The 13417-nt window shown below is 48.4% G+C and overlaps 1 protein-coding gene across 1 annotated transcript; it reads right to left on the bottom strand.

Moving 5' to 3' along the window:
• Positions 1–1810: 1810 nt before the first annotated feature.
• GP6 (glycoprotein VI platelet) lies at positions 1811–13046 on the bottom strand. Its single transcript, XM_068993178.1, has 8 exons — positions 13013–13046; positions 10294–10329; positions 9919–10176; positions 8368–8652; positions 6823–6876; positions 5165–5224; positions 3548–3598; positions 1811–2049 (listed from the first exon to the last, which is right to left on the bottom strand). The coding sequence occupies exons 1-8, from the start codon at positions 13044–13046 to the stop codon at positions 1811–1813; spliced, it is 1017 nt and encodes a 338-aa protein (XP_068849279.1).
• Positions 13047–13417: the final 371 nt, after the last annotated feature.

The following is a 13417-nucleotide window of genomic DNA, read 5'->3' as shown; positions in this document are numbered from 1 at the left end:
AGTTCCTCTAGCCCAAGTGGCACAGAGGGCACATTGGGGGAGGGCTCTGAGCTCAGAGTCGCCAGGAAGGCAGGCAACCTGGGGGCTGGCAGTGTTGGGGGAGGGGCCAGATCTTGCCAATCTTCATCACAGCTCCTGGGGGAAGTTCCCTAACAAAGTCAGGGTTTGAGGTTCACTCTGGTAGGAACTGGAACCCCAGATGTGTACCAGAGTCATATTCATGGGAGAGCCAGACTGGACTTCATCTGAAGACTGTGTCAGCAACAGAGAGGCTTCTGTTTAGCAGGAGGGCACCCAGCTAGGTGCCGCAGTCTGGCAACAGGAAAAGGGAAGTATTTCTGACATGTCACTTACCTCCCTAGGACAAGTGACCCCACACAGACAGGGATGGATGTCAGGGAGTAAAGTTGGGTTGGTTTGGTTTTTTTTTTTCCTTTTTATTAAGGTGAAATTCATGTAAAATAAAATTTACCATTTTAAGGTGAACAACTCAGTGCCATTTAGTACACTTTGTTATGAAACCACCACCTCTACCTAGCTGCAAAAGGTTTTCATCATTGCAAAATAAGAAAAGAAAAACAATCACTGATTAAGTAATTACCCTGATGATAGGAAAGATCAAAGGCACAAAGAGAAGGGGGGGGGTGCCAGAGGATGAGATGGTTGGATGGATGGCATCATCAACTCAATGGACATGAATCTGAGCAAACTCTGGGAGACAGTGAAGGACAGGGAAGCCTGGTGTGCTGCAGTCCATGGGGTCAAAAAGAGTCAGACATGACTTGGCGACTTATCAACAAGTAATTACTCCCTATTTCTTCCTTGCCTCAACCCCTGTCAACCACCAGTCCATCTTCTGTCTCTATGGGTTTACCTATCCAAACCTTTAGGATAAGCTTAGGACTTTGGACTTTTTTTCTAATATAAAGGCAAGTCATTAACATGCTGCTTATAATTATTATTATATTCAAAGGGGAAAGAATAGAAGACCCAAAAGCCTGAAAGAGTCAGGTACAACCCAAGAAACAAAAAGATGTTTTTTCAGACTGTAGCTTAAGACAGTGTTAGCATGAGGGTTACATTTGGGGATAATCAGAAAAAGAAAAAAAAACCTCAGGAACTGATTCACTTTCCTGCATACCAGAAACTAACACAACATTATAAATTAACTATACGTCAATAGAATTTTTTTAAAAAAACACAAGGCAGGTGGGCAACGAGGACACATGGGAGAGTTTTGGGCAGAGGAGGGATTGAGTCAGCTGTGAGAGGGGGTGATGTCAGAAGTCAATCCTCAGTGGGGAAAAGAGGGTGGGACGAACTGAGAGAGCAGCCCTGAAACACATACCCTACCACGTGTAAAACCGATAGCCAGTGGGAATTTGCTGTATGACGCAGGGAGCTCAAGCTGGTGCTCTGTGACAACTAGAGGGGTTGGGAGGTGGGAGGGAGGTTCAAGAGGGAGGGGACATGTGTATACCTATGGCTGATTCAGGTTGCTGTATGGCACAGACCAACACAACACTGTAAAGCAATTATCCTCCAATTAAAAATAAATAGAATGAAAAAAAAAATTAGTCCATCTGGAGGGACTTCCCTGGTGGTCTAGTGGTTAAGACTCTTCTTTCCAATGCAGGGGGCGTGGGTTCAATCCCTGGTTACAAAACTAAAATCCCCGCATGCCTCGCAGTCCGCCCCCCCCCCCAAAAAAAGGCAGTGAGCAAGACAACAGTGAGTAGACTGTGGCTCTCATAGTCACACTAGGTCCCCTCTCCACTCACACGACCAAGACGCAACCAAGCCTGAGACTCTAGTGACGGAAGCCTCGGTTGTGACCATCTGGTCGACCCCTATCCTGCCGACCCTTTGGTTTCTGGGTCTGCGGGAGGGGTGGGAGTGGCCTGTGTGCAGCTCTGATCTGGTGCATCATTGGAGGTTTCCTTCGGCTGTGCCAGTCTTCTGCCAGAAGCCCCACCAGGAGAATTAGAATCACAGCCCCAAGGCATATCCGGGCCAGATTGCCCTTGGTGTAGTGCTGGAGGGCAAGACCTAGAGGAACAAGAAGAGACAGGAGCAGATGATAAAAGCCCAGCTCCAAGGGGACTTCCCTGGTGATCCAGGGGTTAAGACTTGACCTTCCAATGCCAAGGATGCAGGTTCAGTCCCTGGTTGGGGAGCTAAGATCCCTCAAAGCCAAAAAAACAAAACCTAAAACAGAAGCAATACAATGAAGACTTTAAAAGTGGTCCATATCCAAAAAAATAATGATAATAATCTTGGGGCTCCCCTGGTGGCCCAGTGGTTTAAAATCTGCCTTCCAATGCAGGGGGACACAGGCTGGATCCCTGGTCAGGAGACTAAGGTCCCACATGCCACGAGCCTGTGAGGCTTGACTACTGAGCCCAAGCACCACAACCAGAGAGAAAACCACGTGCCATATCAGAGATGCCTCAAGCTGCAACTAAGCAGCAGCCCAGTCAAAAATAAAACTCATAAATAAATAGTAAGCAAGCAAACAAACAAAGCTCCTCTCCAGAACCCACTCCAAGCCACATACTGGGTTTGTCACAGCCAAATCCTTCATCTGAAAACCTATTACTCTTCGCTAGCTAGAAAAGCTATGACAAACCTAGACAGCATATTAACAAACAGAGACATTACTTTGCAAACAAAGGTCTGTCTAGTCAAATCTATGGTTTTTCCAGTAGTCATGTATGGATGTGAGAGTTGGACCACAAAGAAAGCTGAGTGCTGAAGAACTGATGCTTTTGAACTGTGGTGTTGGAGAAGACTCTTGAGAGTCCTTGGACTGCAAGGAGATCAAACCAGTTAACCCTAAAGGATATCAACTGTGAATATTCATTGGGAGGACTGATGCTGAAACTGAAACTCCAATATTTTGGCCACCAGATGCAAAGAACTGACTCATTAGAAAAGACCCTGATGCTGGGAAAGATTGAGGGCAGGAGGAGAAGGGGACGACAGAGGATGAGATGGTTGGATGGCATCACCAACTCCATGGACATGAGTCTGAGCAAACTCCAGGAGATGCTGAAGGACAGTGAAGCCTGGCATGCTGCAGTCCGTGGGGTTGCAAAGAGTCGGACACAACTGAAGAATAACAAGCTAGGATGCCAACCTCCTTCCTCAAGGATTCCTCTCGTCTTCACCAAGCATCAGGACTAGATAAGCCCCATTCTTTGGGTAGCATGTCTTCCACTCACCCCCTCACAGGCCTCTGATACAACTTCCCACACACAGACACTACCTGGTTGTTTGGCTGATTGTGGAAGAGGAGACTGTCATAAGGGGTGGTGCAGAGATGAAATTTCCCTTCCTCTGACCTTTTAGATAATCTCCACCTTCACACTGGTCTTTGCCCAATTCTGAGCTCCATATGCTGACACTACTCCTCCCCTTCTTAGCTGACACACCAGAACCCAAGACCAGAGAGCTGCAGCTTCTTTGCAGGGAAAGCACCCAGTTTGGGGTAAAGACATGGGCTAGAGGGGGCAGGAAGTTGGTCCAGAGAAGGACACTTACTCACCAGTTGGAGGGTCTGACTCCTTTGGAAGGACAGTGATATTCCTAGAAGCTTCTGGGAATCAAAAACAATAAGTGTAAAGAGGTGGAACCATCTCTTCTACCCCTGTTTCTACCCAATCCTGAACAGCTGCACTGAGGGCCAGAATTCCAGGTTTTTAAGAACAGTGTGAACTACAAAGGGCTTCTCTGATGGCTAGGTGGTAAAAAAAAAAAAAAAAAAAAGCCTGCCAATGCAGGAGACACGAGTTCAATTCCTGGATTGGAAAGATCCTCTGGAGGGGGAAATGCCAACCCATACCAGTATTCTTGGCTGAGAAATCCCATGGACAGTGGAGCCTGGTAAGCTACAGTCCACGGGGTTGCAAAGAGTCAGACATGACTGAGTGAGTCAGCAACATGAACTGCAGAGTCAGAGTGTTCGGATTGGAGCCTCAGACTCATCACTTATTAGATGTGGGTAGAATGACAATGTTAGTCACTCAGCCACGTCTGACTCTTTGCGACCCCATGGACTGTAGCTCATCAGGCTCCTCTGTCCATGGAATTCTCTAGGCAAGAATACTGGAGTGGGTTGCCATTGCCTTCTCCAGGGGATTGTCCCGACCCGGGAATCAAACCCAGGTGTCCTGCATTACAAGTAGATTCTTTACCATCTGGCAAATGACTTAATAGCTATAGGTCAGTTTTCCTGCTCCTCCTGAGAGTGACTGGGGACCAAGAAGGGTTTTGAACACAGGATGGAGAGGAATCTCCTCAGAGTCTTGGAAAGAACCTGCTGGAATCAGGAACCTAAAGTGTGTGGACCCCATGAAGATAGCTAAGGAATCCTCAGGGAATCTGCCAAGGTTTTCTGTCTTGAAGGAAAAGGAGACTCTCCCTAGAGAAGCCGAGGGCAAGAGCACAACAGTGGGAGGGGCACCTAACTGCACTGGACTGGAGGGTGTACTGTGTCCAGGGAGCTGCGATCTACGCGGGGCTGAAGCACAGGACCGTGCCTGGAAGCAGTGGGAACAAGGCTACACTCATCGATCAGAGCCAAGTTGGAAGAGCACAGGGATTTCCCTGAGGGTCCAGTGGTTCAGACCCTGCACTTCCAGTGCAGAGGGCGTGAGTCTGATCCCTGTTTGATCCCATGCAGCACAGCCAACAAATTAAAGAAAAAAAATTCAGAACTTACTACCCATGTAGAAGAGTTCTTGTGGCGACACACTAAGTGAGAGAAAGTCCAAAAGAAAAAGAACACCACAGTGCTGGGGACGGGAGGGAGGCTCAAGAGGGAGGGGACATGTGTATAGCTGATTCACGTTGTTGCGCAGCAGAAACCAACACGTCATTGTAAAGCAGTTGTCCCTCAATTAAAAGTGAATTTAGAGAAGAAGAAGAGCCCAGCGTAGGGATAAGTGATGGTGTCCCCACGGTAGCCTCGGTGCCGCCGTCTGGGAAGCAGCCACGTTTCCCAGAATGTTCCTCTGCCCCCGAGCTCAGAGCCCATCTCCACCCGACCCTCGCCCTCAAATCGAGGACTTTCCTGGGAAGGGTCAGGTGGTTTTGAGAAGCAGCCTGAAAGCTGACAGCCTCAGATGACGGAGGAGCGAGCTCTGAGTGCCTGGTTACTCACCAGTTGTGGAGGCTTCCTTCGCAATCGAGTGGTTCAGTTTCCTGGAGGCTTCTGTGAATTCTAAGCAAGACGATTATAAGAAAGTGGGTAGTGCCGGGTCTGCTTCGTGAGTCCCTACTCCCCTCGCCCCTTCTGAGCTATCCGATCTTCCTGGAACTCATTCATCTACCACACACTGCACAGACACAGAGGAAAGACAAACTCAGAAAGCCCAAGATAAACCCGTCTTCTACTTCTGAGTGGCTTCCTGAGAAACAGCTCCATTCATCCGCTGATGGACATTGGGTTACTTCCATGTTGGGGCTGTTGTGAATTCTGCTACTATATGAACATTCACATACAAGCTTCTGTGTGAATACACTTTTTAAAATTTTCTTGACTGTAGATACTGAGGGTGAGGGCTTCCCTGTTGGCTCTGCGGTAAAGAATCTGCCTGCAATGCAGGAGACCTGGGTTCAATCCCAGGTCCAGAAAGATCCCTCATACTGTGGAGCAGTTAAGCCCCTGTGCTACAACTATTGAGCCTGTGCTCTAGAGCCTAGGAGCTGCAACTACTGAAGCCCACGTGCTCTAGAGCCCATGCTCCGAAACAAGAGAAGCCACCACAATAAGAAGCCCTTGTGTCACGACTAGAGGGTAGCCTCCGCTCTCCACATCCAGAAAAAAAAGCCCATTCAGCAGTAAAGACCCAGCACAGCCGAGGACAAATAATTTTTTTTTAATTTTCTTTGAAAAAAGGTAGCACTATTGATTCATGCAACAACTTGGAAAAATCTCAGGGGTATTATGGTCAGTTCAGTTCAGTCGCTCAGTTATGTCCGACTCTCTGCAATGCCATAGACTACCGCACGCCAGACTTCCCTGTCCATCACCAACTCCTGGAGCTTGCTCAAACTCATGTCCATCGAGTATTATGATGGGGGGATGGTGGAGACAATCTCAAAAAGTCCCATGTTGTATGATTCCGTTTATATGTAACATTATCAAAGTGACAAAATTAAATCTAGGAAGAACAAATTAGCCAGGGGTTAGGGATCAGGCGATGGCACCCCACTCCAGTACTCTTGCCTGGAAAATCCATGGACAGAGGAGCCTGGTGGGCTGCAGTCCATGGGGTCGCTGAGGGTCGGACACAACTGAGCGACTTCACTTTCACTTTTTCCTTTCATGCATGGAGAAGGAAATGGCAACCCACTCCAGTGTTCTTGCCTGGAGAATCCCAGGGATGGGGAAGCCTGGTGGGCTGCCACCTATGGGGTCGCACAGAGCCGGACACGACTGAAGCGACTTAGCAGCAGCAGCAGTAGTAGGGATCATGGGAGGGGAGAGGTGTCTATAACGGCGGGACCTTGAGAATATCTTTGTGAGGCTGGAATAGCGCTTTTTGTTTTCTTCCCTTGGAACAGTATTTTGAATGCAGTGGTAGTTCTGTGAATCTTTGTGATGAATCGACATAGAACTATACGTATATATTGTGCCAATGTCAGATTTCTGGGTTTTCTGTTGTGCTGTAATTATGTAAGAAGATCCCCTGGAGGGGGAAATGGCAACCCACTCCAGTATTCAAGTAAATCGAGAAATCTAGACTAAGAGGAAAAGGGTAACAGGGTTCCTGCGCCTGTATACCACAGACACAGGGTGAATGCTCCGAAACCTACCTGTTGCAGTAGAAGGTGGCTCCGTGGGCAGCCAGGTGGGGGTCACAGAGGCCCCTGAGAAACCAGAGAAAAAAAAGAGAGAGCGATCTGTGCACTGTTATGTGTGGTTCCTGAGCAAACCCGTTTCCTCACCTGGAAACTAAAAATACGGACGCTTCCACCACTGGACTGCGGTGAGTCTTAAACAGCGTTTGAAAGGCGCACCTAGCACATTCTGGAGCTAATGAATGACGATCCCTGTAGCTGCCTTCCCTACTTTCCAAACTACAGTCCTGTCCCTTCTTCTGGATCCCGGTGACCTGCCATCTTACAGATCCTGAGAACAAAAGTGGCTTTTGTCTCCTGGGAACCAGATGAGGAGGCAAAAACCGTGGACTATGTCCAGAGAAAGACAGGCATCCTATGTGGGGACAAATGGGGACTGCCAAGGGAAAAAACAGCCCCTTTCCTCTCCCATGACCCTTGCTATCTGCTTGTTTACCCAGACCAATCACCCAGGCATTATTCCCAGGCAATAATACCCAGGCACTATTCATAGCATTCAAATTAAAACAGCATTCAATTTTCCTTTTCCTGGCTTTCACTTTCTCCAGGCTTCCACTGCAGGGGTGCAAGCTCAGTCCCTGGTCAGGGAACCAAGATCCTGCATGCCACAAGGTGCAGCCAGAAAAAAGAAAAAATACATAAATTAAAATTTGTAAATAAAAACTGATTAATTAATGTAAAAGTGAATATATGCATGTATATGTATATATACATGTAACTCATTCGCTTTGCTGTACACCTAAAGTTAACACCATATTGTGAATCAACCACATGCGCGTGTGCTAAGTCACTTCAGTCGTGTCCAACTCTTTGCAACCTGGTGGACTGTAGCTCACGAGGCTTATGTGCCCATGGGGATTCTCCAAGCACAAATACTGGTGTGGGATCCTCCAGGGGATCTTCCCAACCCAGTGATCGAACGTGAGTCCTGCATTAGCAGGCAGGTTCTTTACCACTGGCACCACACTAGCTGAGAAGCCCTGTAAATCAACTATACTCCAATACACATTTTTTAAAAAATAGAAAATCTTGGGCTGGGAAGACCATCCTGGATTATCTGAGTGGGTCCAATTACAAAGGTCCGTAAAAGCCTAAGAGCGAAGCAGGAAGGTGGAAGAGTCAGAGAGAAAGAGCAAGATTAGAAAATGCTATGAAACTGGCTTTGATGATGAAGGAAGGGACCGTGGGAGCCAAGAGATACAGGTGATTCTAGAAGCTGGAGAAGGCACCAGAAATGAATTCTCCCCTTGAGCTTCCAGAAGGAAGGCTGGCTGACACCTTGGTTTTATCCCTGCAGGACCCATTTCGGACTTCTGACTTCCAGAACTGTAAGGTCATACATTTGTGAAATTTAAGCCAGCGAACTTGTGGTCACTTGTTACAGAAGCACCCAGACACTCAAACACCCTCCAAAGCCTCTGACTCCCCATGCTCCCTCCCCTGGAAACTTCCATCAGGGACTGCCAAGGCTGGAGAAAAGGTTTTGTCTGTACCCCTGACCTGTGACTACAAGCTCCAGGGGGTCGCTGGGGGCTGACCACAGGTATGGATGTGCGCTGGAAAAGCTATAGCATCGGTAGATTCCGCTGTGGGCGGCAGTCACCGTGACGATGGGGAAGTCTGCCCGGTACCACCTCTCCGGTGTCTTGAAGGGCCTGGTGTCCCCCTCCTTGTAGAGAGCAAATTGGTCAAAACCATATTGGCTCTGACAGCGTAGAGTCACGGTCACTCCTGCGGGCACCGCCGTGCTGGGCTGGGCTGAGAGCGAGGGCTTGGGGAAACTTTCTGGGAAAGGAGAGAACTTTAGTATTAAAGACGGTGGCCACTGTGGGAAACAGTATGGAGGCTCCTCAGAAAACTAAGAATAGAATTACCCACCGTATGATCCAGCAATCCCTCTCCCACATACCCAGACGAAACTCTGGCTCAAAAAGATACACGCACCCTCGCGTTCACAGCAGCAATACTGACAACAGCTAAGACATGGAGACAGCCTAAATATGCATCGACCGAGGAATGGATAGAGAAGCCGCGACCCACATATACGATGGAACACTACGTAGCCCCAAAAAAGAGTGGGATAACGCCATTTGCAACAACATGCCATGTGCAACTAGAGACAATCATTCGAAGCGAAGTAAGTCAGACAGAGAAGACAAATAGCACATGATATCAGCTGCGTGTGGGGCCTAAAATGTGACACAAAGGAGCCTGTCTATGAGATAGGAACAGGCTCGTGGACACAGAGCACAGGCTGGCGGTTGCCAAGGGAAAGAGGGTTGGGAGAGGCACGGAGCGGGAGGTGGGGGCTAGCAGATATAAGCCTGTACATATAGGATGGATGAACAACAAGGTTCTACTACTGTACAGCACAGAGAACTATATTCAATACCCTATGATAAACCAGAATGGAAAAATATTTTTCAAAAAAATATACATAAAACTGGAGCACTTTGCTGTACAGCAGAAATTAACAGCATTGTAAATCAAGTATACTTCAATTAAAAAATATTAAAACTGGGGTGGGGGGATAAAAGAGAGAGAGAGGTGGTTAAAACTCCACCTTTCCATTGAAGGGGCCAGATGGTTGGACCCCTGGATGGAAAACTAAGATCCCACATGCCCCAAGGGTGTGGCCACAAGATAAATATTTTTTAAGGCATAAACGTGGCTAGAGGGGTGCACATTTTTTCCTCTCGTGTCAGGCTTGGCTGTGACTTGGAATGGCAATCTAGGAATCTGTCTTTATTTAAAATTGTGCTATTGTGAACATCCTAGATTTTTTGCATTGATTTGGGCTGGGTTTTTTTCATATTGCATTAACATTTTATTTATGTGGGTTACTGAGTTTGGGGCACCTTCCCTAAATTTGGCACTCAAGGCCAACGTCTTGCTTGCCCCACCCTAATCCCAACATCCCCACCCCCTCCCTCGCCCCAGGACTTTGGGTTTAGGGTCTTCATCACCCCCGACTCTCACCCTCTTGGCGCCCAGAACAGAGGACCTCACAGACCTGAGACTCCGCGGCCAGCCCCGCCCACCCCCGGTTACCAGTAGCAACCAGCTCCAGCTGGCTGCTGGGAGGGGACCAGCGCATCCCTATCTGATAGGAGCAGCGGTAGCGGCCGGCTTGGTCTCTTTTCATCTCCGAGATGAAGATCTCCGCCTGGTCAAAATACCTCCCGGATTTCAGCTTCTCCAGGCGGTACAGGTCTGCACCCGGAGGTCCCTGGCAGCGAATGGTCACCGGCCTCCCCAGGGGCACGAGGGAGCTGGGCAGGGCCTGGAGGGAGGGCTCGGACAGAGGACCTGGAAGCGAAGCAAATCCTAGGGAAGCTCAGCTTCCGACAGAGCCCTCCCGTCCCGGGCCGTCCCCCCGCTCCTGCCCTCTCACTGGCTGAACCCAGAAGACGGATCTGGACTCACCTTCCGGAGCGCATATCACCTGGCCCAGACACAGCCCTGGGGAAAGAGCAAGCGACCAGTCACCAGGACGTCGTGTGAACCCACATCTGCGTGCTGCACACTGAGCTGACAAACTTGCGTGCATTTGCTTTTTTTAACTGAGGATATAGTTGAGAGTCCCTTGGACAGCAAGGAGATCCAACCAGCCTATCCTAAAGGAAATCATCCCTGAATATTCATTGGAAGAACTGATTCTGAAGCTGAAGCTCCAATATTTTGGCCACCTGATGTGAAGAGCTGACTCATTTGAAAAGACCCTGATGCTGGGAAAGACTGAAGGCAGGAGGAGAAGGGGACGACAGGGGATGAAATGGTTGGATCGCATCACTGACTCGATGGACATGAGTTTGGGTAAACTCCGGGAGTTGGTGATGGACAGGGAGGCCTGGCGTGCCGCAGTCCACAGGGTCCTAAAGAGTCGGACTGCCTGAACAACTGAACCGAACTGAACTGATAGTTGATTAACAACTTTGTGTTAGTTTCAAGTATTCCCTTTCTTTTGTCATCATTGTGTGTGTGTGTCTTTTTTTTTTTCAAAGATACACAAGCACATGATTGACATGAAAGAAGCCAACCTGGGACGCCTCTGGTGGTCCAGTGACCAGGACCCTGCCCTTCCAATGCAGGGGCCCAGGTTCGATCCCTGCTCAGGGAACTGAGATCCCACAAGCCCTGTGGCATGGCCAGTTAATAAAAATTAAAAAATAAACACAGGGCTCCCAGTTAAATTTGAATTTCAGATAAACAACAAATAATTTTTTTTTGCACAGTGTATCCCATGAGGTCCATAGTCCTGCAGCTGGCAGGAGGTAGATTTAAACACTAGCAGCACATTTTTGCAGTAAATCAGGTGGATCTGGTGCTAACATTGCTTAGTTTGTATTTGAGCCTGTCGCTGCATGACTTAAACAAGTTACTTAATCCCTCTGGGCCTGTGTTCTCACCTGTGAGTTGGGAATAACAGGAGGCCCTGCTTCATCAGGTTGCGATGGGGATTAAATGAGTGTCTATTTAGAAACACAGAGTAGGGCTTCCCTGGTGGCTCAGTGGTAAAGAATCCACCTGCCTGCCAGTGCAGGAGACATGGGTTCGATCCCTGATGCGAGAAGATCCCACGTGCCCGGGAGCACTGAGCCCGTGCACCACAACTACTGAGCCGCTGCTCTGGAGCCTGGGAACCGCAACTGCTGAGCCCCGGTCCTGAGACTACTGAAGCCTGTGGGCCCCGGAGCCTGTGCTCCGCAGCGAGAGAAGCGATGAGAAGCCTGGGCGCCGCAACCAGAGAGGAGCCCCCATTACAACTACAGATAGCCCGCGTGCAGCAGCAAAGACCCAGCACAGCCAAAAATGAAATAAAAGCACAGAATAATGCATGTGTAAGAGCTCCGTGAGTTCTTTCAAGGGTGGATAAAGGCATGAGTGACTGAGGGGCAGTTTGTCTTCACAGTATGCACTCTTATCCCCGATAACACAACTGCTCTCCCTTCCTGCTTAGCCCCGGGAGCCTCTGTCCTTTTCCGTGATAAAATTCCTTTGAAGAAACAAGGAAATCATGCGCAGACGTGCCCAGAATAGAGCTTGATACGAAGGAGACTTAAAAAACGCATCTGAGCCTCCCCACCAGTCCTGTTACAGGAGACTCTTACTCCAGTGTTATTGAGATTGACTGACAAATAAAACTCTTACATATCCCAGGTGTATGGCGTGATGACCTGTAAAATAATGACCGCAATCAAGCTAGTTAACACATCCGTCACCTCACATAATTAAATATCTTTGGGGGTATTTTTCTGGTGAGAAATCTAAATTTCAGGTACGTGCTATAGAACGGTTAACTGTTGTCACCATGTTATGACTTAAACCCCCAGAACTGATTTCATCTTATAAGTGGGATTTTGTACCTTTTGACCCATATCATCTACCTCTCCATTACCCGCACCTCCACCCTCAACCGCTTGTCCCCAACCCGGGCAATCACCAAGCTACTCTCTGCTTTTGTGGGTTTGACTTTTTGAGACTCCATGTATAAGTAGGATCCTGCCATATTTGTTTATCTGGCTTATATTGCTTAGCATAATACCCTCAAGACCAATCACATCGTCACAAACGGCAAAATTGTTGGCACCAGAACCTAAAGGGATATTGACAAGCTAAATCTATAATCTAGCACTGATATCAAATCCACCTCAAACAAAATTAAAAATTATAAGACAACAAGGACCACTGTAGAGTACAGGGAATGCTATTCAATATTTTGTAATAACCTATAAGGGAAAAGAACCTGAAAAAGAATATATATACATACATACATATATAATATATATGTGTGTGATTCACTTTGCTGAGCACCTGAAACTAACACATTGTAAGTCAAGTACACTTTAATTAATTAGTTAATTAAAAACAAAACGCTATGGTGTAGTGGGAAAAGGCTGCAGCCCGACACTCTGAGACCTGTATTCATTTATCACCCCAGCCACGAATAAACTAGAATAATTCATACAAGCAGCATCTCCCTGGGTCCCAGTTTGCCCACCCAGCAAATAAGTGAGGTGATGCCTGTAGGTCGCCTCTTGCCCTGAAAGTTACCTCTTGCCCTGGTTCAATTAAAAAAAAAAAACTAACATTCTTTGTCTCCTAGCCCAGTGCCTGTCCCTCAGCATTTTCCAGAATGACTCACCAAGACAGAGGAGGGCAGACAGGACTGGGGCCATGGTTCCTCGCCTGTCCTGAGCTCTGCAGCCCAGGAGGGGAGCCTTGGGTGGGGGCTGGAGCCGGACACAGGGTGCGATGGTGGGGGTGAAGGGCCCTCCCCTCCTCCCCCGTCAGCCTGGCTTTCCCTAGTTGGCACTCATCAAGCCGGAGCCATAGCGTGACTTGCACACAAGCTCCAGGCAGCCTGGCTTATCTCCTGCTGCCAGCCCAGGGTCCCAGCGCGTCTGCCTCGTGAGGCATCATCCGTGTTCTGCTACTACCAGTAGCCCCTTACATTCATTAAGGGGGCTCGCAAATCAAAACCCCAAAGGGTCAGTGAAATCCATAGAGTCAGAAAGTACACTGGGGACTTCCCTGGTGGTCCAGTGGC

Source organism: Capricornis sumatraensis, chromosome 20, assembly GCF_032405125.1.
Source record: "Capricornis sumatraensis isolate serow.1 chromosome 20, serow.2, whole genome shotgun sequence".
Classification (NCBI taxonomy): Eukaryota; Metazoa; Chordata; class Mammalia; order Artiodactyla; family Bovidae; genus Capricornis; species Capricornis sumatraensis.
The sequence above is the reverse complement of the archived record's forward strand: the minus strand, read 5'-3'. Positions and strand labels throughout refer to the sequence as shown.